This window comes from Delphinus delphis, chromosome 1, assembly GCF_949987515.2.
Source record: "Delphinus delphis chromosome 1, mDelDel1.2, whole genome shotgun sequence".
NCBI classification, from domain to species: Eukaryota; Metazoa; Chordata; class Mammalia; order Artiodactyla; family Delphinidae; genus Delphinus; species Delphinus delphis.
Genome location: NC_082683.1, coordinates 54907082 through 54933773, shown reverse-complemented (window position 1 = coordinate 54933773; position 26692 = coordinate 54907082). Strand labels below are relative to the sequence as shown.

Here is a 26692-nt window from a genome sequence, read left to right as displayed (position 1 = left end):
TAATTCTCACAACCCCATCATGCAGATATTATGTCCCTCTGATTTAAGAGTGAGAAACTGTAGCTCAAAAGGCTAAATTGCTTCCTGGGAGTCATGAAGTAAGTAGGAAAACCAGAATTTGACCTGGGGTTTGTCTGATTCCAAAGCCTGGGCACTTTTTCCTATAGCAGATGAAATAATTTCTAATATTTTAAAATTTGAGTAGTTTAGGAATTTCCAAAACAATAACAAGGCACTAAATAATATTTTCAAAGTATAACATGAACAGCAGAAAGCCATCTATATAGCCATTATTTCAACTGCTTATAAGAACATGAAGTGGGAGGTTGTCGCCATTTTGCTTAAGATGTATATGAAATCACACACAGAAAACAACAGACAGCCTCACGTGGAGGTTGGAAAGTGTAATGAAGTCACACCCAAAAGCAAGACAAAGACAGAGAAGGTCAAGTGCTAAATCACGTCTTACCTGCTGTACTTCACTTTCTCCATTTGAGATTTTCTCAGTGTAAACAAAGGAGTTGAATATCCGCTGCAAGGAAAAGAAAATGAACAAACATCAGATTTTCTAAACAAGACAGCCATTTTCTATATGAATGTGTATGTGAATAAGCTGTTTACAGCACAGATAGAATCAAGCAGAAAAATTTAATTAGAACAGTTATTTTACACAGAGAAATCCAAATATCAGCTAGTCAATCACACTTATGTAAGCAATACCCATCCACTTCTGTAGTGAAATAAACCAGATGTTACGCGATATTTTTCATTTTCAGAAATACATTTAATTATAGATTTCCGGAGCCCATGCCATTTTATCCGACTGGTATAATCTGACAAAGTTGTGTTTCTCATTTAAATCCTGCACTCTCTGAATGCTGTAATTGTTTACAGACACTACAGTCTAATGTAATCAAGCTCTTTAAAAAAGATTCTTTCCATATGCCCTCATGTCCCTGTCCAACCAGTACCTACCCAATATTGTCTATCACCTTCATTACCCAAGCAGCCCCTCGAAAGAGTAAAATAATAGGGTTTGCCAAACATGTGTGGCCTTAAGAGAGAATCCAGTCCTTACACGCCAGGAAACAAGACGGCCGTGCCAAAACATCAGTCCAAACTGCGGCACACAAGCACACACATTCTTCCCGCTGGTCTCTGCCTCGCTGGTACCCAGTCCTGCAGACACTGCCTGCATTTACAACACCTTGCAGACTTATGACTTTACCAAACCCCACCATTACTGACCAATCACAAAAGATTAACCTGTAACAAACCAGAAAAAAAAAAAGAGAACCCAAGAAACGGATCTGTTAGGGACTGGGGGGAAAAAAAAGGAACAGCAGCCTCGTCATTTATCCTAAAACTTTAAAGATACCTCTGGAACTCTCCAGTTGAGTAAGGAGTCAGACCTGGAGATGTCAGCCAAAATTTCCCATGTTCCTTTGTATCCTACTGACAAGGGTTTGTCGTCATCTGGGACAGCTTCCCAGACAGCCTAACACACCTGCATGGTGGTGATGAGGAAGACAAGTGCCAAGTTCATCAAGTGCTGTGCAAATGAAGGAAAATCAAGGTGCTGGGGCTGGGGGAGGGGTGGGGTGGGGGCATGTTGCTGGGGGAAGGGAAGTAAACACACTTGGCAAGGATGGAGATGGAATGGGACGGAATTACAGTCTGGAAAATTCTAATTACAAATTATCATAATTTTTCAATGCACCACTCATTCAGTCAACAGATGCTTACTGTCGTTTTCGTTCCTGAAAATGACTTGCTGATAGGAAACGTACAGATTTTTAGTAATGGTGATAATGATACTGGCGACTAGTTATTAAATGTTTACTGTGGGGCAGACACTATTCTTAGGCATGTTACACCTATATACCTATTTCAGTCTCATAAAACACCTTTGTGACAAGCACTATTATTATCCCCATTATATGAGTATATATGAGGAAACAGAAGCGTATTTTATTGAGTGCCTAATGCAATTCACATTGTACCATATGCATATCTTATGTAATAACAAAATTCCTGCAGCTCCAAAGATGAAAAACGAAGACCCTGGGAAATTAGGTAATTTACCCAAAGTCATTTGGCAGGGCTGGAATTTGAACCCAGGCAGTGCGACTCCGGTTATGGTGCTACTAACCCTATTGTCTCATGAGCATTTGCTACCTGGTAGCTGGACACATATGAAAAACACTCCTGTTAGGAGCTAACACCCAAACGTAATGCAGATCAACAATCCCTTTACGTGTAATTCTAAAATTCAAAAGGCTCTGAAAATCATAAGTTTTGCATAACACATCTGCTAGCAAAATATGACATGACATGAACTTATTGGTAGTAAATCCTAACTTGAACTGATGTGGATTTATAGTCTTTATTAAACCACTTAGTGAGTATTTATTCTTTTTGATGCAGATGTACTAATGCCTCTGATTACAGGGTTCTGCTTTAGATTTCACTGGAGGTGTTTCATCATCAAGGTGCAACAGGATTCTGAATCCTAAAACAGACATCATTTTGGAGAAGGAATTATAAATCTGCAGACCTCCAGCCCCAGTTTTCTGTGTCAATGTCACTGCCACCTACACTCCCAGACCACATTCTCTATTTTTATATAATTTGATTTTCACAACCTGCTCAGTACCAAGAGTGCATGTTTGTTAAAAACTAACATAATTCATGAAGTGTCTCCATATCTTGATGAGTGTGGTCAATTTCTTATTTCATTTCTGGCAGCGATATTTCAGTTGATACATTATCTGTCCTATCCTGGGAGGTGTTCCCCCAAGAGGTGACTGATGGAGTAACCCATGTTCTGGGAAGCAAAGCAGATCCACTTTGCTCAAAACAACTACCAAGGGCCACACCTAATGAGGAACCTCAGATCCTTCCCTCTTCTTTGTTGTTAAAAGAAAGGTGAATTCCTCAGTAGTAATAAGGAATATAAGCCAGGAAGTGTTTGCCAGGCCGTGTCCAGCCCCTGTTTTACTCATTCATTTTCTTAACAATTACTATCAATCATGATGGCCAACACTTTTATTAGAGCCTTTTATGGCTTATAAGTGTTTCTATATTCTCAACACCTAATAAAAATTAGGTGGGTAATAGAAAATGTTAAAAGAAAGAAGTTATAGATGTAAGCAGTAGCGAGTTTACAGACTACTTATATATTTTATACAACCCTCTTACCACCCCAGAAATGAAAGGTGGCCTGCTAGAATAATAGTTTGGAGCTATCACCAAGCAAACAACTTTTTGCTCCTCTCCCCACAGCGGGGAAGGGTGTTAGTGAAAGGCCAGTAGAACCTAGACAAGTAACTCACAACTAAACAGGTCAGCCAGCCACGTCTGGTGCAAGGTTAAAAGTTCAGGCTTAGCTGTGTGCCCAAGATCTCAAGGTATAGAGTGATATTCCATTATGCTCTAGATTAATGGCCAGTAATAATCTTTCTTAAAATGCAGGGCCTGCTAAGCCCAGTTCTCAAAGGCTTATTAGGCTTAGTACTTTCATAGTTTACAGTTTCACATAGATGATCTCATTTGATCCCTGCAACAACCCGATGTGGGAGACAGCGATCTGAAACCTATTTTACAGATTAAAAACTACAGCTCAGAAGTTAGAAAACGCATCACAGGTAAAATATTGAAGTGTTGAGGTCTAAATCTAGGTCGTGAGTTAAAAACAGGCATTGCTTCTAGCAAAACTATTAAATTTATTCACATCACCTTTTCGTTCAGGATAATCTAGAAATCCTATTATCAGGATACAGAAAAAGAGTGAAGATTGGGGTCTTTTTCTATCAATTTTATTTTAAGCAAGATACAATGTGCTGGTATAACTTTATATACATATGACCAATGTCAGGCATAACTAATAAGAGTCCCAGACAAAGATTTTATCTTTTATTACTTTCTATTGCTATGTAAAACTGTGAAAGGAATAGAATACAGAGTTTTCTGGGCATTTTATTTTTAATTTGAGAGCCAGGAATTCCAAATGATACACCTAGCTGACATTTTCGTGACTGCAAGAGTTTCTTGGTTGTCAGAGGACTTGAAAAGTGGAAATGGAAAAAAGTTTTCTTAAAACATGACATGAAGAGCAATCCCAAAAGGTCAGATTGTTCGTCTTCTCTGATGCTTCACTCACAGTAACAGGGTTAGGATGTAGGTGGGTAGGGTGGGCATGCCGCATTCTATTTCCAAGTTGTCACTTTCCCTTACTCAAATTCCCTCGAGGACCAAAGGAATTCCAGACATTTGAACTCTTAATTTGAGCACAATCTGGAGGTAGTTTGAAGTCAATCTCCTCGGTGTACAAATCCCTGGAAGTAAAGGCAAACATATTGCTTGTTCTTGCCCATTACTCTTCTCATTCTTGTCAAATACTAGAAGTAAAAATACACTTTGTTGTATAGTGAAAACATCATTAAAATAGGTGAGGGGTCTTTACAAGTTATTTTAAGGAGAAATAGTTCACTGACTCCTCTTTGTCAGTCATATTAATTTCCATAATCAAAAGAATACAAGAACAACAACATGCCTTATTCTTTTTGCGGTACGCGGGCCTCTCACTGTTGTGGCCTCTCCCGTTGCGGAGCGCAGGCTCAGCGGCCATGGCTCACGGGCCCAGCCGCTCCGCGGCATGTGGGATCTTCCCAGACCGGGGCACGAACCCGTGTCCCCTGCAACAGCAGGCGGACTCTCAACCACTGCGCCACCAGGGAAGCCCCCATCATGCCTTATTCTTAAACTCAAGGCAACTAAGTACTCTGATCTAAAGACAAAACTGACCTTTCCCTCATTAAAACACATACCTTGGAAAACTGGAGGTATCTTCTGAAGTTAATTATATGCATATCCTATGACCCAGCAGTTCTCATCCTGGTATATACCTAGCAGAAATGTGTTCGTGTTTATCAAAAGAAATCTTAAGAATGTTCATAGCAGCACTACTCATAATAGCCCCAACCTGGAAATTATCCAAATGCCTATCAGCAACAGAATAGACAAACTGTGTGAATTCACACAGTCGAATATTTGGGCGAGATGAAAATGAACACACAATTGCAACATGCATCAACGTGATGACTCTCATAAACATATTTCTGAGTGAAAGAAGCCAGACACCAGGGCACAAAGAATGTTAATTCCATTTATATCAAGTTCAAAAACAGGCAAAACTAACCTAGCCTATTAGAAGCCAAGATAGTGGTTACATTTTGTGGGACAGTCAACTGAATAGGGCATGAAGCCTACGTTTGGGATGCTGAAATGTTCTTTCTCTTGATCTAGGTGCTGGTTACAGGGATGTGTTCACTCTTGTGAGGACTCACCCAGCTGTACATTTATGAGTGTGCACTGTGCTGGATGTATGCTATACTTCAATAAATCTACTTTATTTTATTTATTTATTTTTTTTTGCGTTATGTGGGATCTTCCTGGACCAGGGCACGAACCCGTGTCTCCTGCATCGGCCACTCAACCACTGTGCCACCAGGGAAGCCCAATAAATCTACTTTAAACACACATTCTAGGCAGTCTCTTTAAAATATACCCATGACAAATGTTTTTGTATATTTTAAAAATCATTTATGCAGTTTTAAAAAGGACAATAATCTATTAACTGGGCTATTAGACTTAAAAAAAAAATCTATACCCCAATCTGCAACCAGATGAAATTAGACTGTACCAATACTGGAGAGTCACCTAGCAATTTACAGATAAGGGCTCCTGAGCCTTCCCTGAGGCTACATATTAATTACTCCCTCAAACTCTAAGTATATACCATGAATTAGTTCTTCAGCTTCCCATCAATGGTACTGTACTAACCTGAATTTCCAGCAAGAAAAAAGTTGTCTTTATCTGAGTCTCATCCAACCTGGACGCTCTAAACTTATATAACACAATTTAATCAAATCTCCTATTTGCATATTCTGTTCTTTTATTCCCTAAGCGCTGCCTTCCCCCTCCTCCCCCAAAGAGGAAATTAAAGAGCCACATTACACTTGAATACAGTTCCCCTACCTCTCCCGCATGAAAAGAAAAAAAGACATCCTGCTCTCTGTGTGTGTGTGTGTGTGTGTGTGTGTGTGTGTGTGTGTGTGTGTGTTAGTGTGTGTGTGTAGGTGGAGGGAGAGCTACTTTCCCTCACCTCTTAAGGGCTGCAACTTAGTCCTTCCCTGTCCCCAAGTCCTCACTCCATTGACCCACCCTCCCTACCCACCATCTTTCCCTCCCAAATCTCTCTATTAATTGAGCCTGCTTAACAGATGGCAAGAGAATTCCACTTAACTGGAACAGGAACAATTACATGAGTGTTTAATAAGATGGTCAATCCTGACAGTTGGCTCCACCTTCACTCCAACAGCTCTGCCAAATTTGAACTAGATGTTTAAATGAACGGTATAGCACAAAACCACAGAGGAGAAATACCTCTAACAAGCCTAATAAGGTTCTGTTGGACTCCCTCCCTGATCTTTGCTAAGAAAATGCAGGACTGAATTTTTATTCAAAAGCTTATTCTCTTGACGTTTACAGGTCTCTGTCACAAGCCAATTTGGCTGACAGTTCACTAACAGCTTCATTCCTCTCTGGATCTCTTCCTACTGTTCTAGGAATTATGGCCAAAGGGAAGGAAAATATAGATTACCACTGTTATCTCAAGATGTTGACCAACATTAACCATGCTGTCATTAAAACAAACTCCAACAATCACTGGACAGGGAATTAATGGCAGCTTAGTTTAAGTGTTTCAGAAGAAAACATATGCATAACTCTATTCTCCCCTAAGCATACCCCATGAATAAGCTTTTACTAGGTTATAAGGGATCACTCTGCCCAGAGTAGACATTGTCCGATTTTTACCAGACTATTTAACCTCACACTGTTGAACATATGGAAGGTCTAAGGAGGTCTAAGCCTCTAAGGAGGCTTCATCATCTGCATTCTGAGATCACAAACCTGCTGCCATAAATCTCCATCATTAAAAAAAAAATCTCTAAATTTGTTCATCTGGATACAGGTAGTTCCAGAAAATAGTTTACCAAGAGTATTGAAAAGGTTACCACTAACAAAAAAAATAATAACCTAACTGTCCAATAGGGGACCGATTAATTACACTTCATCCAATCAATAATATACTGTACAGCTAATAAAAGTGTTTACAATGATTTTTGTTATTGTTCATATTTTAAAATGAGCATTTTAATACACAAATATTGTTCTAATTACATGTGTGTAAAGGGGGTACATTATGCATAACAGTGTTACCGTGTATATTAACCGTGTATATTAATGTGCTTTGCAACACATTACCTCACTTAATACTCATAGCAACCCTTCATAGTAGTTAGCTACTATGTCATCATTTTACAGGTGAGAAAACTGAGGTCTTAGAAGTTTGGTTTGCCCAAATGTAGAACACTGTAATTAAGTGACCAAGTCTGGGTGCAAAGTTTGCCTTACTCCAAAGTTTATGTATCATCCTCTATGTAATCATCATCTTAATAGAGAAAACTTAGGTAAAATCTAGAAAGTGACCAAAATAGTAACAGGGCTTGCCTATGAATAATGAACCCAGAACATATATTCTTTCCTCCCCACCCCCCAATCTCAAAATGGAGCATGAATTTCCTTTATGATGGGTAATGACAAACATTTTCCAAAGAGTTGACACACTAGGGGAAAAAAAGACATACGTTCAGTTACAATAAACTCTACAGAGAACCATTTGTACTAGATCACCACCTTGAGAGCTTACAGAGGAAAAAGTAAATGTAGGGGCTCATGCTTGATCCTCACTATAAATATTTGATCTTGAATACCACAGTGACTTGCAAGAAACAGGGCTATTCCAGTTTCATGACAAAGGGAAATGCTTAGGTACTGAAAATCATGGTAGAGGAAGAGGCCTAGATTGGGAATTTAAAACAAAACGAATCAGTACACAATAGATGACCTTGTGCAAATGGTACCCTGGGCACACATGTCCTGCCCCAACAGACTTCCTTATTTTGTTTTACGGTTGCTATATATAACAAATGATATAACTATTGCTTGTGTAGTGCTTACTATCTGTCTAGCACCAGGTACTTCACATATCTTAACCTCATAAATGTGAAGATAAATTTACGTAGACTGCACTAAAAACATTATGAATGTATTTCACATACCATTATGATAGTTATTCGAACAGTCTTCATGGTCATTCTATTATTATTCTATTCCATTATTGTTCATCTCTTAACAATATCCTCTTAATGATAGCTATGCTATGATAGTTGGAGGTACGGGGGGCCAAAAATACCTGTATAAATATTTACCAACTCAAGTCCTACCTCATCCCTAACAACCTCCCAAAGGTAATCTCTCCCTTCTCTGAACTTCTGCAGCAAAGACAGTCTATGCTACAGTTAAAATAATATGTTCACTGTAGAAAATTTGAAAATACGTAAAGGAAGAAGAGGGGAAAAAAATCTACTGTCTGACCGCTCAGTAAAAACCAGTTTACAGTTTACTTTATTTCCTTCCACTCTTCTAGATTTCTAGTTTCTAACTTTGTTGTAAATTCTTTGACAACTGGCCCATGCCATGATTCCTCAGCACATTGCATGGTACACAGTAAGCATAAATATGCGTGTGTGTATCCATTAATCTAGGCATTAAGTCATACAGACGGTCAGTTTGGTTGATTACTCAACCAGCTAGCAAAAAAGGGAACAAAGTATCCTTTCTCTTTAAGATAAAAAAAATTCCCCTTTTCTCAACAATCTATTAATAGAGTCTTCCCCCCTCACCTCTGTTTTTCCTTCCCTGTCCTCTTCAGGCTCTAAGTCTATACACACACAGCCCCTCGGATACTTCAAGTTTGCAAAAGAACTCAAATTATGAATTCCTTAGCCTCATGGTATTTAACTTACCCTTCAAACCAACATGAGCTCTGAATAGCAAGCAAGAAAGCTCGTGGGAGAGTCACAAATCGGCGACCAGGGTCACCTTTACAAAGGGTTGCCAGTTTGGGCCCTCTCTATCCCTCAAAAGAAATTACAGGGAAAAAGGAACAGCCTGCAGTCTGATTTAGCAGGGAAAATCTAAAGCAATAATCTCAGCAAGCAAAGTTTCTAGTCTTGATCACTTCATTTCCTGTTGTAGCATTTAAACCAGGAGAGCCAGGGAGCAAATAGGAACGGAGAGAACAAAGACAGGCATGGAAAGATGGAAACACTTCCCTAAATGCAATAAAGCTTCTGAAGGGTTACTGAATTTTTGCTGTTGTTGTTGTGCTTGGGCTTTCAAAGGAGGTAAGAGGGGGAAAAGGCAAGTAAATCAGTTCCACATGTTGGAAAGACTCAGCCTTTTAGCCAATGTAACTTGACTATAATATTCATGACAATGCACATGGAAACCTCTCAGAAATGGAAAGCTGACTTGAAGCTGACTTGCCCAAACGCTTTGCAGATGGGGCCAGATTTCCACTCCCCGACTTCCACTCTCCTAACTCTTAATTTCCTCACTCCCTATACCCCAGATCTCCATTAAGGCTTTTTAAATTTCACCTTGAAGGGAAAAAAAAAAAAAAAAAAAAAAGGCGGGGTAGTTAAATGGCCATGCATTTATTCTTGGAGGAAAGGCACTTCAAGTATATAAGCCTTCAATATTCAGTGCTCTCTGTGTGCGCAAATCCACACAAATGCTCAGGTCCTAGGGAATCCATCCATCAAGGACAAAGGGAACTGGAAACCCTGAAATGCTTAACCCTCCAGACCTAAATGACAATGTTTAATTAATAACTCAAGTTAATCACGTCCTTTCTGATAGAGTCAGAAACCATGTAAAATATGGCTCCATATTCTCAAGGAGCTCATTCTCTAGTTGGGAGAAGAAATGAAAGATTAAGAAGTAAGCATGAACGGTGAACAGTGCAATGCAGGCTCCGGATGAACTCAGGATGTTTGGCACAGACCCAACGTGCTGCCAGAGTTCGTGGGGGGCTGGGGAGCAGGACTCTGAAGAGGTGGGCTTGGGCTTGAATTTGAGGTCAGATTTAAATAGGAAAAAAAAAGAAAAAGAGCTGAAGTGAGAGCATTTCAGAGCATTCACAGAGAGGGTTTGTCACATAGTACTAAACACAAAGTACTAAGTATTCAATACTTGGGGCCAGGCACTGTTCTAGACACTAAAGATACAAAAAAGAGCGTAACAAAATCCCTGCCCACGTGGCCCTACATTCTAGATCCTTTGGCCTCGAGAAAACCCTTAAAAAGGACTTACTAAGCACTGGCCTGTATACTTGGAAATGGGGTGTTCAAAGATAAGGAGATTGCTTCTTTTGTAGCAAAGCTCACAATCTAGAGACAGACTCCGGAGTCAGTAATCATGATACAAGGTCAGTTGCCTAAGGGAAGCTTTTGGAAATGAAACTGAACTCAATGGAATAGAACTCAATGTGGAGGTTTTTCACGCCAGGAAGAGGAGTTGGATGTTACACATATGGTAGGCACTGAGTAAAGAGTTTTTTGAATGAGTAAATGAATAAATGTGTATTTGCCAAGAAATAAAGAGCTGTTAGGAGGATTTTTAGCTGGGGAGTGACATGATGAAATAGGTGCTTTAAGCATGTTTATATTCCACATGCTCAGAGCCATGCACCCACTTCCCTCAACTGTTCCTAAGCCTTCTCACAAAGAAAAAAACCTAGTCCATTTAGAAGCCAGTTACTGTCCCAAGGATCTGTGACAACTCTAGGAACCAAATGAACTGGATCGTCTTTGATCCTTCAAATGACACTTGACCTTAAATGAAAGTTTCCCATTTGTCACATCTCCTTTGTAAAATTTTAAAATCCTCTGAGGGGCTGTTTTATTCAATTTTAAGACCCCTATAGCACTTGCACAGGGCGATATTATGGAATGAGATGTACTTGTTCAAAAAATAATTTATATAAAAATAGCTTAATGAAAAACAACTGTTCAGGTTTAAAGCACAGTTGCAATGTTGCATTCTGAGTTGAAGACTAGTTTTCTATTTTTTTTTTAACATTTATTTTATTCATTTGCCTGCGCCGGATCGTAGTGGTGGCACATGGGACCTTTGTTGAGGCATGTGTGCTCTAGTTCCCTGACCAGGGATGGAACCCGGGCCCCCTGCACTGGGAGCATGGAGTCTTAACCACTGGACGACCAGGGAAGTCCCGAAGACCGGTTCTCGACATTTCAAAATATGCTACTGGGAGTCTGTTTTGGATGGTTTTCAAATGAAATGTTCATTTATGCCATCTCCAAATAGAGAGAATTTTTATAAGTTCAATTCTGGTTTATTCTTTTATTTAAAGTGATGCTTCATTAAGTGCAGAAACTATAAATCAAAATTTATCACAAAAGCTAATAATGTCAAATTGCAACTCTGTATAAACTAGCTCTGTATAAATCAGCTATATGCCTGATGAAGGCATTAAGCCTCCCTAGGTCTAGTTTCCCTTACCTATAAAGTGGAAAATTGGGTTAGATTATATAAACCTTGGTGATCCTAAAATTTCCACTCTATTATTGTGCTAGAATCTTACTGAAGTATAGATTGCTAGACTTTTGAGAAGCTACTAATGCTAGGTCCTTCTGCCATATGAAATGGATGCTTCAAGAAAATTATATTTGCTGGTGAAATCTGACTTAAATTGTTAAGAAAAATGTTATAAACATATCTCTAAAACTTGTTGCCGGAGGAGAGGCCAAGTATTGAAGGGATGAATAGTTTAAGATGACAATTTAAATAGAGAAAACCAATCTTGAGAGTGGTGAGCTTAAACGTGGACATTAAGACGTGAAACCGAGCAGTTAGCCTTTCTGGAATAAATGTGATGCTAATATGATTACACAAATGTCTCCCAGGTCCTCCTCACTGTATCGTCTTTCAGGCTTTCACAGCCAGGGTGCCTGTCATGCATATCGAATACCATGGTAACAACCCTGCTGTAATGGCTCCAGCACGACATGCCATGATTCTCAGCAATAATCATTAACTCACATTTCAATGAACAATGAATGGCTCTCTGGGCTCAGATTCACAATATAATTTTAATGAATAAATGCTGGTTAAAATTATTTCTGCAAGTTTTTAGGGCTAAAAAAAATAGGAACGTGAAAGGGAGTTTAAAACAAAACAAAACAAAACAAATCCTCTATTACCAGCTGAGTGGCTGTGGAGAGGTTAGATGTGCACCAGTTCCTAATTTGTAAAATAAGAGGCAACAATAATAGCGAGCTTATGGGTTTTTTGTGAGGTTCAGTGCTTGTATAGCACTTATTCCTTACATACAGTAAGAGCTCAGTAAATAGTAACTTTCAAAAATCCTTCAAAATGAACAACTATTCCCAGGAATAAAAAGTCATTTGAGATTTCCTGTGTCCTCATCCCAATGTCAGGAGCTCTTCCAAATCACACTTCCGAAGCCTTCCATAGTGACAAGACTTATTAAAAACTCTATTTTCAGGAAATGGCTTTCACATTAGCTCCCAGTGCCTTGACAAGCTTGGCTCCCAGGCTCAACGAACTGCCTTCTTCAAGTTTCTTTAGAAACCCACATGCAAGCTGGGTCCTTGAGAAAGTGACTTTCCCTTTGATTACTGATGATACTGATGATAGGGAACACCTGTCTGAGCACAGGCCAAATCTCTAGTTTACTAGAGTCTGCGGCTTTGTAAACATTTGCCAAGGAGGCCAGAGGCATAAATTCAAGTTGGGAAATACATCACAGAGATGCTGGTCCCTCCCGGCCTAGTACTGCTCAACAAACAGGGTTCCTGCAGGTACCAGGGGACGGAAGTAGTCCTAAAAATCCAACCTGCAGGTATTAAGCAAATAGGGGCTACAGGAGAGGGAGAAATGCAATAATTAGCTATGCCTCTAACAGAACCCAGAGGCTCATCTAGACGCCTCCCCAAACCTCCTCAAAAAGAGGCCAGAAGATTAAACCTCCTTTAGCGCCTTCACTGAATTATTTACTTCCACATTGTGTTGCAAGTATTTGTTTAGAAACATGAGTAGTGACCTCACAGAAGGCAATAACAACTCCTGCTCACCTGGAGAGGAGTGTGAGGACTGAGGTCCAGGCTTTGGAATCATCCAGACCTCAGTCATCTCAGCTGTGTGACCAGCACAAATTATTTAAATCTTCTGAGCCTAAGTTTCCTCATTTAAGCAACATACCTCCAACGCCGTAGAGACAGAACAGGGTGATCGTCACTACCTACTAGGCTTGCAGTTAGAACTAAATGGAATGACAAGCTAGGACAAGCTAGTGACTGACATATAGTTTTTGCCCAGTTAAGCACAGCTGGTATTAAAATTGTCAACATTTTCTCTGAATATCCCATAGACTGAGCATCCAGTGTAATCACCATTAAACGTCCAATAAATGCTTAATGAATCAATAAAAGATTTGGTATTACTTCCTCATTTGACAGAAGAGGAAAGTAAGCCTCAAACACCATATATGATAGGTCACAATCAGGGACAGGACCAAATGCTGGTTTCTCCTGGCTTTCAGTCATGCTGATTTCTTATGTAACTGCTGCATAATGAACTAAAAACTAAAACCTATTTTTTTTAATTTATTTTATTGATTTACAATGTATACATAGTTGATTTACAGTGTCGTGTTAATTTCTGCTGTATAGCGAAGTGATTCAGTTATACGTACATATACATTCTTTTTCATATTCTTTTCCATTGTGCTTTATCACAGGATATTGAATATAGTGCCCTGTGCTATACAGGAGGACCTTGTTGTTTATCCCTAAAACCTATTTATTTACCCTACAAAGACAGAATGGGAAGGGAAAATATATTATCTAAAACTACTGAACAAGGAAAAAGCCAGAACCTCAAATTATTCTCCCCACCAAGCAAATATATGTCTTGAGTTCCTGGAAAGGGGCATGGTATAGTCGAAAGAGCGTGGGTTCTAGAAGCAAGGAAGTCAGACCATGGTCCTCAGCTCCACTACTTACTGTCGGGGTTGGAGGCATGTTGCTTAAATGTCCAAAGCCTCCATTTTCCCGCCTCTAAAAATGGGTGTAATAATATCCACCCGTGGGCAATGACTGCTAATGGGAATAAGGTTTCTTTGGGGGATGATGAAAATGTTTTAAGATTATGGTGATGATTGCACAACTCTGGAACTATACTAAAAGCCACTGACTTATGCCCTTTCCATGGGTGACTTTATGTAAACTATACCTTCCTATGGTCATAGCTGTGAGCACTTAAGTTACTATCTATGTGATGAATATGACGAAGAACACATACTGGGTGCTCAATAACAGTTATACAAATTGGATTTCCATCACTAAGATAGCGGTTATCAGACTTTATAGAGATACAAAACAAATCCTGTTTGCTTGTAATGAAATGCAGATTCCTGGGCCCCCGCCTCCAATAGATAATGGGTCCCCAGGCCCGGGGGAGGTCAATATGGGCGAGAATCATCAAGGTAGTTGTGATGGAGGTGGCCCATTAATCACTGTTTGAAAAGCCCTACACTAATGCACCTTTCAAATCAAAGCACTTCTGTGAATCTCCTTGAAATATCAGTAATAGTCTCCCTATGTTGAATTTCTGTATAAATCCACATTTCCATAGACTATAAAGTATGGTCTGGTTAAAAGAAATACCTTTAAAAAAAAAAGAAAAGAAAAAAAAGGAAAAAGAAGGAGGGAGAAGGAAAGAGAAATACTCACTCCCGCTGACCACTTAGAGGGGAAAAAAAGGGGCATATTCCAAATCTTCAGTCACTGACAGCTGCTCTCCACTTGCAGCCACCGAATTCAGAATTAGAGTTGAACTAATCTTTGGGTGGGGCTTCCTGGGAAGACAGGAGGAAGGAAAGAAGGAAGGAGCACTTGGATTTGCAATGTCTCTGCCTTACCACCACCCTGGGAGGTGTGCGTCGTTAGAATCCCTGTTTTACCAAACAAGAAACTAACTAATGAATGAAAAGGCAGCTTCCTTCAGAGCCACACAACCAATCCGCACAGGGTGGGGTTACTTTCCCACAACTCTAGGCTCCCCTGGAGGCCATGGCTCAAATCTGGGATCAAGATTTCTTGGTTCCTCAAACTGCTACAACCGCTGGTGAGCTTCCTTTGTCCAACCTTTTCCAGCTGAATGTTCTGGAAGGGCTCACCTTCCCAACGTAGCCCGGCTCAGTTTTCTGTCACTGAGCACAGACTATGGGCTGGCTCTGGACGAAGTGATGCTAAGACAGCCCCATCCTTCAAGAGCTGACAGTGCAAAGGAGAACAGGGAGGTGTAAGCAGGTGTGCAGAAGCTGTAGCTAGTAGCCAGCCTGAGGAAGGCACACCTGAACCAAACACAACACAAAGTTACCTGGACCCTTGTTCTCAGCACTCAGCAGGGAATATTAAGGCCTAATGTGCAGTGCAGGGGAGACAGTGGGAAGGTTGGCTGGTTCGTTTTTTGGCCTGGGGTTCATATTCATCAAAAGTCCCAAACCTGTATGTTTGATCTTCTCCTAATGAGACTTTATACACAGTCACAGAGAGAAAGTGACAAAATGAAAAGAAAAAGGTATTGATCATACAACTTTGAACGTGTATCCCATTAACAGAACACATCATGCATGCACAATATTCTCTAAATTCATGCTTTAAAAATAAATAATGGAAATTAGCTCAGAAATGGCACAATGACGCCGCATAGGAGTTAATTTGTTAAACAGATATATTTAAAATATAACAGCGTTGGTAACTGTTTGGCATTTCTTCATTTATTAATACACTGCTTCAAAACTGGAGTTGAGTTGGACAGCTCTCAGGCTCTGGAAGGCCCAGCTGCTGTTAATACACATGGTTGATCCAACGCTATCCGGGTATTTGCATTATTCCTCATCTATAGCAACCACAGCCCAGTGTCTGCAAGGCCTGATTTTGGAGCTCTGTTCAGAATGCCACCTCTCATACTCATATAACTGCCCTCACCCTGCCACATTCATCTCTCTTTCACACCCTGCCTCTTAACACACTGATAAACAGACACAAATTCTCTTACTGTTATCTACCTCTTCTACTATTAATACCACCACCGTCACTTTTCTCCTCCTCTTCCTCATTGCAACATTTCAGGGTAAGAATAATAAGCCTCATTTTTTTAGATGAGGAATCAGACAGCGCTAGTAAAAGTGGCAGAGCGAGATTTGAACTCAAATGTGTCTGACTCTAGGACCAAGGCTCTTGGCACTTCCAGGCCCAAACTCTCTAATAGCTTCCCAATCATTTCAGAGTAAAAGCTCAAGTCCTTTTCCTGGTTCCAAAGCCCCTACCTACAGCCTGTTCACCCTTTGACTTCTCTCCTGCCCTCTCCCCAGTCTCAGTCTGCTCCAGACACACTGGCCTCCAGGTTGCTACTTAGACCTGTTGAGCAATTTCCAGCCACAGGGCCTTTGCACTTACCGCTCCCCCCTTTTTGAAAAACATTGCCTTTGGATGTACTTGCTCCCTCCTGCCTCTGGAGTTCTGCTCAAATACTATTTTACACAAAATAGCGACCCCAGTAACTCTTGTCACATCTCACATGTCCTATGTTTTACTCTTTGCTGCCTTTCCCTGTTGGTATGCATGTTACATGAGCACAGGGACTTTTGTTTTTTCCCCACTGTCCCAGTACCTAGAACCACTCAGTTAATAAATTCATGAGAGGGGCATAAGTTGTACACACACCATGAGAGAAACATACCCCACTGGGAATTCATAACACAGGGAATCATTCAAAGGGGTGGCTTCCCCCGCCTAGAATGTACTTTACCACTAATTTTCTCAGTAAATTCCTCACTAAGGCTCCCCTTAATTTTTCACCTCCATGGAAAGTCTTCCCTGCTCTCTATGCAGTGAGGATATCCCACTATTCTAACACTTACAAAACACACTGCAATTATTTGTTTACATAGCTCCTCCCCGCCCCTGGTATCTTGTGAGTTTCTAGAAGACAAGGACGGATTCTCATTCATCTTTGAATTCCCAGCACATAGTAGGCATGTTGTTGTTGACTGCATGGTATAATGCTACCTTCTAATACGCCCCAGAGAAACTGTCAGTATTTAGGCAGCACTATGAGTCTGGCATTAAGAAAAATCATAACAGGGAAGATTCTCCAGTCACAGAAAGCAGTTATCACCAACGAAGCTCATCAGTGTATAAGCATACTCAGCCTGCACTAGTGTAGCAAACACTTTTCTATGTTTGAACAGCAAAGAGACATCGGGGGTAATAAGCAAATTAACAAGCTGAGAATCATTCTGAATGCATCTCTACAGATAGGAGTTCTGCCGGAGCTCATGTTCTTGTTGACCTTGTTTACCTCTCCAAAATAAGTTCTTCAAGGCGGTCTCCTTTGTAACTGTTCCTTCAAGGCGGTCTCCTTTGTAATTGTTCCAGTTCTCTCTCTTCCTGTCTCTCTCTCACGCCAATTTGCATTTTTACAGCCGGTATGTACATTCTCCTCCACCCTAAGTCACTAATGAAAAGCAAAGGGGCAGCAGAAGGCAGAGGTATTTGCTAGGCATCGAGGCCCTGACTAGGATTTAGCTCCTGACAAATTAGATGTTTGCCTGGTTTCCTGCCTTCTCAATCTCCAACCCTAATCAATAGTCAGAAGGATCCACACACAAAATGTGGGCAGGTGAACATTTCACTTATGGCAGAAGAACTGCATTAGAATGCAGTGCACTGGATCCCTGTAGCTGTCTGATATTCAGATCTCTGCTGTGTTTCCTCTCAAAGGGGTCTGGGGCAGGCATCAAATAGGGTGCTTTCCATTTTGTCCACAAGGCGTTAATTCCAAGTTTAAGGAATGAAGCCAGTGGAGAAACATTCCATGCAATGACCAGACTTGCTTTGCATTATAAAACTAGCTGAATGTGATACACGATTAGCTGCCAGTAAGTTTTCCTAAAATTATTTTAAGAATGAGAAAAAGGGAAGAAGTATTTGTTTTACTTAATTCTTCTTTCCTAAAAAAAAAGAAGATGGGGTGAGCTTATTCACTCCAATGAACTGTTTAAGAAAAGAGTTGACCCATTAATAATGGTGGGGAAAAAAATCTGTATTGCTCTTTACCTTCACTAGGTAAAAAAGGCTAAAGGCCTGTCTTACTTTATATCTTCACTATTTTTAAACTTGGTCTTTCTCAAATTAACTTTCCCCCCCAGAAGTATACATAGGGATTTCAAAGATCTTGTCAATGACTTTGATTTTCACCTCAAAAGTCATTTCTTAAAGCTAAGTTTTCACCTATCATTTAAAAGTTGCTTGTCTTAAACCTCTAGGAAGGAATGTTGAGATTTACCGTGCAGGCAAGATTGGGAAAAGTCAAATGGCCCTGGGGAATGCTAAATCGCTCGGCGCCAGGAATCAGCACCGAAGCACCCAGTGTTCTTCCAATTAAACGACAGGGCAAAATGCTGAACACAATTTTAAGTTTGCAGGGAAGAGTTCTGTGCTATTAGATCCTGACCACAAAGGACACCTGACTCTTTTACTGCCAGGCACTGTGCCACTTCAGGAGACAACACACAGTCCTAATTACAGAATCATATCAATGGTATTCTGAAAGGCATCTTTTTTCCTTTTTGTTTTTATTCTAGCCAGTCAATCCTTATCGATCGTAAATAATGACAAGGGTGAGGAAGCAGGTTTGGGCAAAATCATGGAGAACCTAAAAGCAAGGCTGTGAAGCCTTGGAAGTAATAAGGAACCTTTAAAGTAATGTTATAGGGCAGGGGAATGAACTGATCAGATTTGGGCCTGAAGTAGAATAATTTGGCAATAAGAGTATAGCCCATTATTAGCAAATTAGATCATAATATTGTGTCGAACATGCACACTAGGGTCAAAAGCTGTTGTGGATTCAAATCCCATCTCTGCCAATTACTAGCAGAGTAGCCCAGGGCACATTACCTAACCCCTAAGTCTCTCCTCTGCCCCCTGATTTCCTACTTCATAGGACTATTGTTATTAATTAGATTTTATTAATTGTATTAGTATGTATTCATAATTCATTTACCTCCCTAACACAATAGCCAGCACATAGTAAGTGGTCAATAAATGATAACTTTTTTTTTTTTTTTTTTTGCGTTATGTGGGCCTCTCACTGTCGTGGCCTCTCTCGTTGCGGAGCACAGGCTCCGGACATGATGGCTCAGCGGCCATGGCTTATGGGCCTAGCCGCTCTGCGGCATGTGGGATCTTCCTGGACCAGGGCACGAACCCGTGTCCCCTGCATCGGCAGGTGGACTCTCAACCACTGCGCCACCAGGGAAGTCCAATAAATGATAACTTTTGTTGTTGCTAATGTAATACACCAAAAAGGGGGCAGGGAAGGAGAGAGAGAGAGATGGAGGGCTAGAGTAAGATGGTTCTAGAACTGAAAGAAAGAAAATGGATACAAGGGGCATTTTTGAGCTCTCAGTTGCTTCTTGGCTATGGAGTATTGAGAGATGCATTAAAAATGCCAAAAAAGGGACTTCCCTGATGGTCCAGTGATTAAGACTCTGCACTCCCAATGCAGGGACCCGGGTTCGATCCCTGATCAGGGAACTAGATCTCCCGTGCCGCAAATAAAGATCCCGCACGTCGGGCTTCCCTGGTGGCGCAGTGGTTGAGAGTCCGCCTGCCGATGCAGGGGACACAGGCTCGTGCCCCGGTCCGGGAAGATCCCACATGCCGCGGAGCGGCTGGGCCCGTGAGCCATGGCCGCTGAGCCTGCGCGTCCGGAGCCTGTGCTCCGCAACAAGAGAGGCCACAACAGTGAGAGGCCCGTGTACCGCAAAAAAAAAAAAAAAAAAAAAAAAAAAGGTTCCCGCACGTGGCAACGAAGATCCCGTGTGCCACAACTAAGACCTGGCACATACAAATAAGTAACTAAATATTTTTTTAAATGCCAAAGAAATTTGAAAACTGGGTAATTACAGGACCAGCAATGATCGGTTTCATTTTTAGTGTTAGTTTTACCTAGACAAAATGAAAAAAAAAAAAGAGAGAGAAGCAATATTCTCTACAATCACTGCAAAGGCAGAAAAAATTAAAAGCATAGTCCCTGAAAGTTATCCCATCCTTTTCAAACAGATAGGGTACAAACATTAGGCAATTTCTTTTAGAAAAGGCGTTTCTCAAGAAAAATTCATGGAATTTAATTAAAAACATTTTTTGGAAGCACATGTAACATACTCTTTTACATAAGTAAGCACTAAGACTATAGACTCATGAATTCAGATCCCTCTTTCCCCATGCATAACTGATACTTAGCACAGCATGCAACTAGAATACAATATTGCCCAATGAAAGGCAGGAAGGCATGGTGAGAAAATATAGGTATGATTTTTTTTAATGTCAGATGTCGGCATTGTAAAATAAATCCAAGAGTCTCCTATTTAATTCCCTTGCCATTAAATTAGGCGAATACCATCAATTATTAGAATATTTTTAAAAGGAAAAAAAATTATATGTGATTACAAATATCAATGTCAAGAAAGTTATTCTTGAATACTAATAATAGTAGTAATAATCATGCTTCTTGTCAGAGATTCCACAAAAATGTTTATAGTACATACACTAAATCTCGTTGAGTCCACAAAAGTAAGGCACTCGTTTTAACACAGCAATAAACCTAGGGAAAAAAACTTTTTTTCCAACAAAAGGAATTCTCCTCTGGTCATTTGACTTTATTAACTTTAAACAAAAAATAAAAAAGGGGTAGAGTGATTAACCTCCAGAGACAAAACTAATAATTTATTTCAAAGTAAATCTCTGCTGTGGTATTATCCAGAAGTATTCTATTTATATTAACTTCATGATTTAGGACATCCCCATGCTGATCAAATATATAATGTCATCTTCATTAAAAATAATTAAGATTCCCTAGGCAGACACTCACACTTGAAATGGGGGGGTATCTCAATTTTTCATGCCACTGCAAGGTTTTCTAAAACTCATTCATATTTAATTTTTAAGGATGCTTTGCAGCACATTAAATATTTAACAGTCAGAGGGATTTCAAACCAGAATGCTAAATGTCATCCTATTCCTCCAAAATACTTCTTATTTCATTTGCAGTAAATTAGCTGGACCTCTCTTCAGAAACAGGAAAGAAAAAACAAACAAACAAAAGCAACAGTCTTCAAAACTTAACTCATATTAGGACATTGAGATAATAATACCTATCTACATAATTAGACCATGTAAGAGATCGGATTTTAAATACCTGGCTTATTAAGCAAGGTAGAATTCTGAAGTAGTGCAGCTCACATTATAAATGGAGATAATCTTTCAGAAACTCACCCCCCTCTCCTTTCCAGAATTCATTCTGCATCATGCAACATACATTAACATACAGAACAGATGTGATAAGTTAGCAGTAGCAGGAGCAGAGACACTGAGGTTCCAACAGTACTGGGCCAATTAGCGATACAAGATGACAACTGAGAAACAGGGCTCACCGTCGGACCCTCATTAAGAAGGGGTCTTAGCAAACCATTTTGATTTCTGTAAGGAGTTAGTAATTATAAGGTCACAGAGCATGGGGTAGTCAGCGTTTGCCGACCCCCACTACAAGAAATCAAACAGTCTTTTTATACGTTTGTATACTCATCCTAACATTATAAGGGACAGTAAAATCTGCTTTACTGTTAAACAGAAAGGAAATCGGTTTTAAATGATGATGAAAAGGAGAATAAAGGTATAAAGGGGAAAAAAAGGAAGAAGAGAAAATCTCCAAGACTCAGAGAATCTATTAAACTGGACAGCATCAGGTCAAAATTCAGTTCCTCCAGATCTTAAAAACTTGACAAGTGCCACAGCACAAAATGATTTCACAACAGCACTGTGTGAAAATGTGTTCACACTGTTACCACACAAAACACATGATCATGAGGCTTCCCCAGGAAAGGCAGCAAGGGGCACTGCAGATTTTCTGTGATGGCTCCAATCAAGGGGAATCTACTGGCTTCACAAAGTTTGGGTAATAAAGGTAAATAGCACAATTCAGACATGCCAGCAAGAGTTACTACCATGCTGATGAACATGATTTATTTGTGTTTTGCATTAGAATTAGAAAAGTGAGAAGTTGTACTGATTTCATATTAACTTACCAATCTTTTCAGTTTCCCTGGACCTCCACCCAATGTATCCTTTCAATAAGAACTTATTAAAAGTTTGGAGGGGGGGGGTGTCTCTTGCCAGCAAAGAAATAAAGAAATGTCAGCAAGAAGTGCTGTCCAGATGTCACATGGGCTGCACTCAAGGATTCCAACTTTGGGGCATCTTTGATCTGTAGAGATGAGAAGGTAGACAGGGAAACAGCATCCCATTCCTTGAAAGCAAGGAGATCTGCATCTGTCCAAACCCTGCTCCGCTGTTCTCTGCTCACCCATTTTATGCCATTTAAGAAGAATCAAGTTATTTTTTTGACCAATTTTGCCAAAGGTGTCCTTAAAAAACAAAGCCATCTCTAACTGCCTATGCTGTTCTTTCCTTCTACCCAACAAGAACAATCAGGAAGGATCTCCACACCAAAGGTTTAACAAATGTCTAGAAAAGTTCCACTAATTAATCCACTCATGATTCTCTGGCTAAATGATGCGTGTGGTCGTCCTTTCCCTGAAAGTTTTCTGAAAGTATAGTGGTAATAAATTGAGGCTTGTATTCTACCACCCAGTAATATAAACCCAAACCAGAGGTTGTCAGGGAAGGAAGAAGGCATGAAGAAATGGTCTCCACAGGAGCTGGGGCTCTCAAATAACTGGGCTCCAGACACTCAGAAGGAAAAGAACAGGTTTCTGACTTACATGGGAAAAAAATAAACCTGGAGAGTTTTTGCATTCGCAGGAATGGGAAATTGCTTCACTTCATCAATTTTGAAACTTGAACTTAATTGCTCCTTTCCCTAGTGCCCTCCTCCCACCCCAAGTCTCTCTAAACTTTAGAGTCTAAAAGAAACCCTGTTACAGAACTGTCAGCCCTCTCAGGACTTTGCAAATTCCAAAACAAGTCAGAGCAGGCCGGAACTTTTTCTTCCAGAAATAACATTGTTATTAACTACTTTTGTTTGTCTCTTTCTCAAACCACTTTAAAAAAAAGTCATGAGGTCCTCATGGTCCCCACAGACATGGGTAGACATGAATCACTTCTTACCATTTTTCACCACTGAAAGATGAATGAAAAAGGAAGGGGCCGCTGAGAGGAGAAACCACCCATAACTTGGAATCCCACATGCTCCGTAAGTATGGCTCAGGAACCCCTACCATGTTGTCTTAAAAATAAAAAGACGCGGGCTTCCCCAGTGGCGCAGTGGTTGAGAGTCCGCCTGCCGATGCAGGGGACACGGGTTCGTACCCCAGTCCGGGAAGATCCCACATGCCGCGGAGCGGCTGGGCCCGTGCGCCACAACTACTGAGCCTGCGCTCTAGAGCCCGCAAGCCACAACTACTGAGCCCGTGTGCCACAACTACTGAAGCCCACGCGCCTAGATCCTGTGCTGCACGAGAGAAGCCACCGCAAATGAGAAGCCCGCGCACCGCAATGAAGAGTAGCCCCCACTCCCCGCAACTAGAGAAAGTCCGCGTGCAGCAACAAAGACCCAACGCAGCCAAAAATAAATAAATTTTTTTAAAAGATGATTCTTTTAAAAAAAAAAAAAAGCAGTAACAATTTTAAAAAGCGCACACCCAGAACAAGAACAAAAACATTGTTGCTTACATTTCTAAGATTCTTATAACTACGTGAAAATTGAGTTGCTATAAAACGAAATTTTAAAATTATTTTAAAAGTATCATTAAGTGGGGAATTCCCTGGCGGTCCAGTGGTTAGGGATCAGGCTCAGTTCCTGGTTGGGGAACTAAGATCCCACAAGCCATGTGCCCCCCCCCATCAAATACAGTCATAATGAAATTCAGAAACACAAAATGAAACAGTACAGAATGAAATGAGGATGAAATAAAAATTTTTTAAAGTATCACTAAATGATAATAAAATTAGTAGTGGTCAGTGGTCTGTCTACTTAAAAGAGCTCTCCCCCCTCCTCTTCCCTTCTGCATACAGGTCCTTCCGTGTAATCTCACAGGCAGGCTGAAGAATGCAGTGTTGCCATTACCTAAAGAAAACCCAGAGTGTCCAGAGAGATCGAATCAGTTAAAGTGCACTGCACATGTGGGATCAATTAGGTGGAGACGACCTTTATATTGAGGAGAATACTGAAATGCCAGCCAGCCCCCTTAATGTCTGACCTATATCTGAAACTCAAGAACGGCAATAATTCTAAAGATTTAAGCACTTCAGGCTACTGTATTTGGTAATCAGTAATACAGTGTGATAGAAAAGAAGCCAGGAGAGGGAGGTAAGTGAGCTGCACTGAGAACCAGCATGTCAAAACTGGACAAGACTCTTCAGAGTTTCTAATCTGACGCACTTATCATAAAGGGGAGGAAAAGAGTGTCCGGATAAGTTATTAGTTTTCCAGTTTGGGGTATCTAGTTGACATTCTTTGACTGTATTAATCATTGAGAGATTTTTCGCTCTCTCTGACATTTTAAACCCTTGGAGGCTACTTTTACTCCCTCTGTCTCTGATGGGGAATACTCATTTCTCAATGCCGTTCTTGACAGGAGACCTAATATACCAAACTTTTTTTTGCCGAGATTTACAGGAATTTTCTAAGAATTATGAAGGAGAATACCAAAGAATATTACAATTTTATATGATAATATTTGTTATCCACAAAGAGAAATGAGTCAGGAGACAGACGTTCGCTGAGACAGTGCACTGGTGGTGGTGTTACGGATGCACCAGATACACAGCATACAGTGAAGCCAGCTCTTCTTTGGCATAAAGTTCAAATCCTGCCTCTCCCCTCACTAGTAAGGCAACCTTGGGCTAGTTACTTGGCCATTCTTACTCCATGTCCTCATTTGCAAAGCAGGAATAATAAGTCTCTCATCCATGGGATTGCTGTATTAAAAAAACAACAACAGAAACCAATACATGGAAAGCAGTAAGTAGACAGGAATATAATAAGCATATAATAAGCATAATAAACACAGCTATAATGACCACCACCACCTCTACCACCATCAGTGTCTTTGGTTCCAGAGTTTTTCCTGCATTGAACATATGTTATTTTTGTAATTTAAATACATTAAAAATATTCCAAGGATTATTTCTCCCCTAATTCTGCTTTTCAGTTATTCTTACAATACAGAAAGTCATCTCTAGAACTTTTCTGGAACCCTCTTTGGATTTTGGTAATGAACTACGAGCTGTCATTTCTCTCATAAATTCAGTTAGGTAGGTAGGCAAACATAGTGTATTTAAAAGTACTTTTTACATAGTTAGTTGCTAAACAGTATATTATTCCTATGCCTGTCCCATGAACTAGGAAATGCCAATGATATGAACCATGTCATGCAGTCAAAGGTTAAAAACCCAATGTACGGTGCTATATGATCTTGAACATACAGCCAAATATGACAAAACACTACAGTGAGCTCGCTTCTGGAGAAAGGTGAAAATCTTCCTACACATAAATTATTCACACAGGTCAATATTTGTTATTATTATCATTACTCAAATTGTAAAATAATCTAGAGCTGTTCAAAGCTGCTCCTCCTTTCAGCTACAACAGCACAGATAGTTTCATTGAAAATATGTAAAAACAAAACAAAAAAGTCAGCAAAACCTTTACAAGCCTTTTCAGACCCCGGCACCATTTACCTCACAAAGTTCAACAATTATGAGAAGCTGGAATGCTTGTGTTTCATTACACTAGCAAAACCAAGAATAAAGCATGGAATAATTTCCAGATGGTGTCCTTTTTTGTACAGATTTTCAATTCAACATTGTTCTGAAAGCTTTAGTCATCTGAACACAGAGCTGTAAGCATTCTATGCAAGAATCTCGTTCTTGAATAAAGACTCATATACTGCATTTACTGAGTTTTCTAGTTATTAGAAAGAGAGCAAGAAAGAATAAAGCATGTGGTGAGTCTCTTCTACAAATAGCAAAATCAATGATTGCAAAAGAATATAGTTCAACCCCCCCATATGCCCAAATTCTCTGTAGACTATTTCTGACTTTTTAAACTATCAAATCTATATATACACATATAAATGTACATTTTATATATAAACTTCCATTTTAAAAAGTGTAAAGATTTACAGAATCACGGGTTTAAAAAGCTTTAAAAAATAAACTTACATAACTATGAAACAAAGAGCAATCTAGATTAGCATCTATAGCATACAGAGCAAAAAGGGCACTGTAAGCAACAGATGAATTCTATTAGGGCTCTAACAGACCTCAGATGGATCCAGAAAGCCTCTACAGTGCCTCTGAGAAGTGTGCATTCCAGTAATTGCTTTTAAGTGCTCCTCCATACCAGTGTAGGCGAGGGCATGCAGACTCAGAAGACCCACTTCTATGTAAAGCAAATGCAACTCCAAATGGTCATGCCTCTCAAACACTTCCACTGCTGTATTAAAAATGAACAAGGGCTTCCCTGGTGGCACAGTGGTTGAGAGTCTGCCTGCCGATGCAGGGGACACGGGTTCGTGCCCCAGTCCGGGAAGATCCCACATGCCGCAGAGCAGCTGGGCCCGTGAGCCATGGCTGCTGAGCCTGCG

General features: G+C 40.2%; 1 protein-coding gene across 1 annotated transcript in view; it reads right to left on the bottom strand.

Annotated features, from left to right (window-relative positions):
* CACHD1 (cache domain containing 1) overlaps window positions 1–26692 on the bottom strand; it is a 217304-nt gene that overhangs the window by 132450 nt on the left and 58162 nt on the right. Inside the window, exon 2 of the mRNA XM_060005710.1 lies at window positions 470–532. Within this exon, the coding sequence (XP_059861693.1) occupies window positions 470–532 (63 nt within the window). The remainder of the gene's footprint in view (window positions 1–469; window positions 533–26692) is intronic.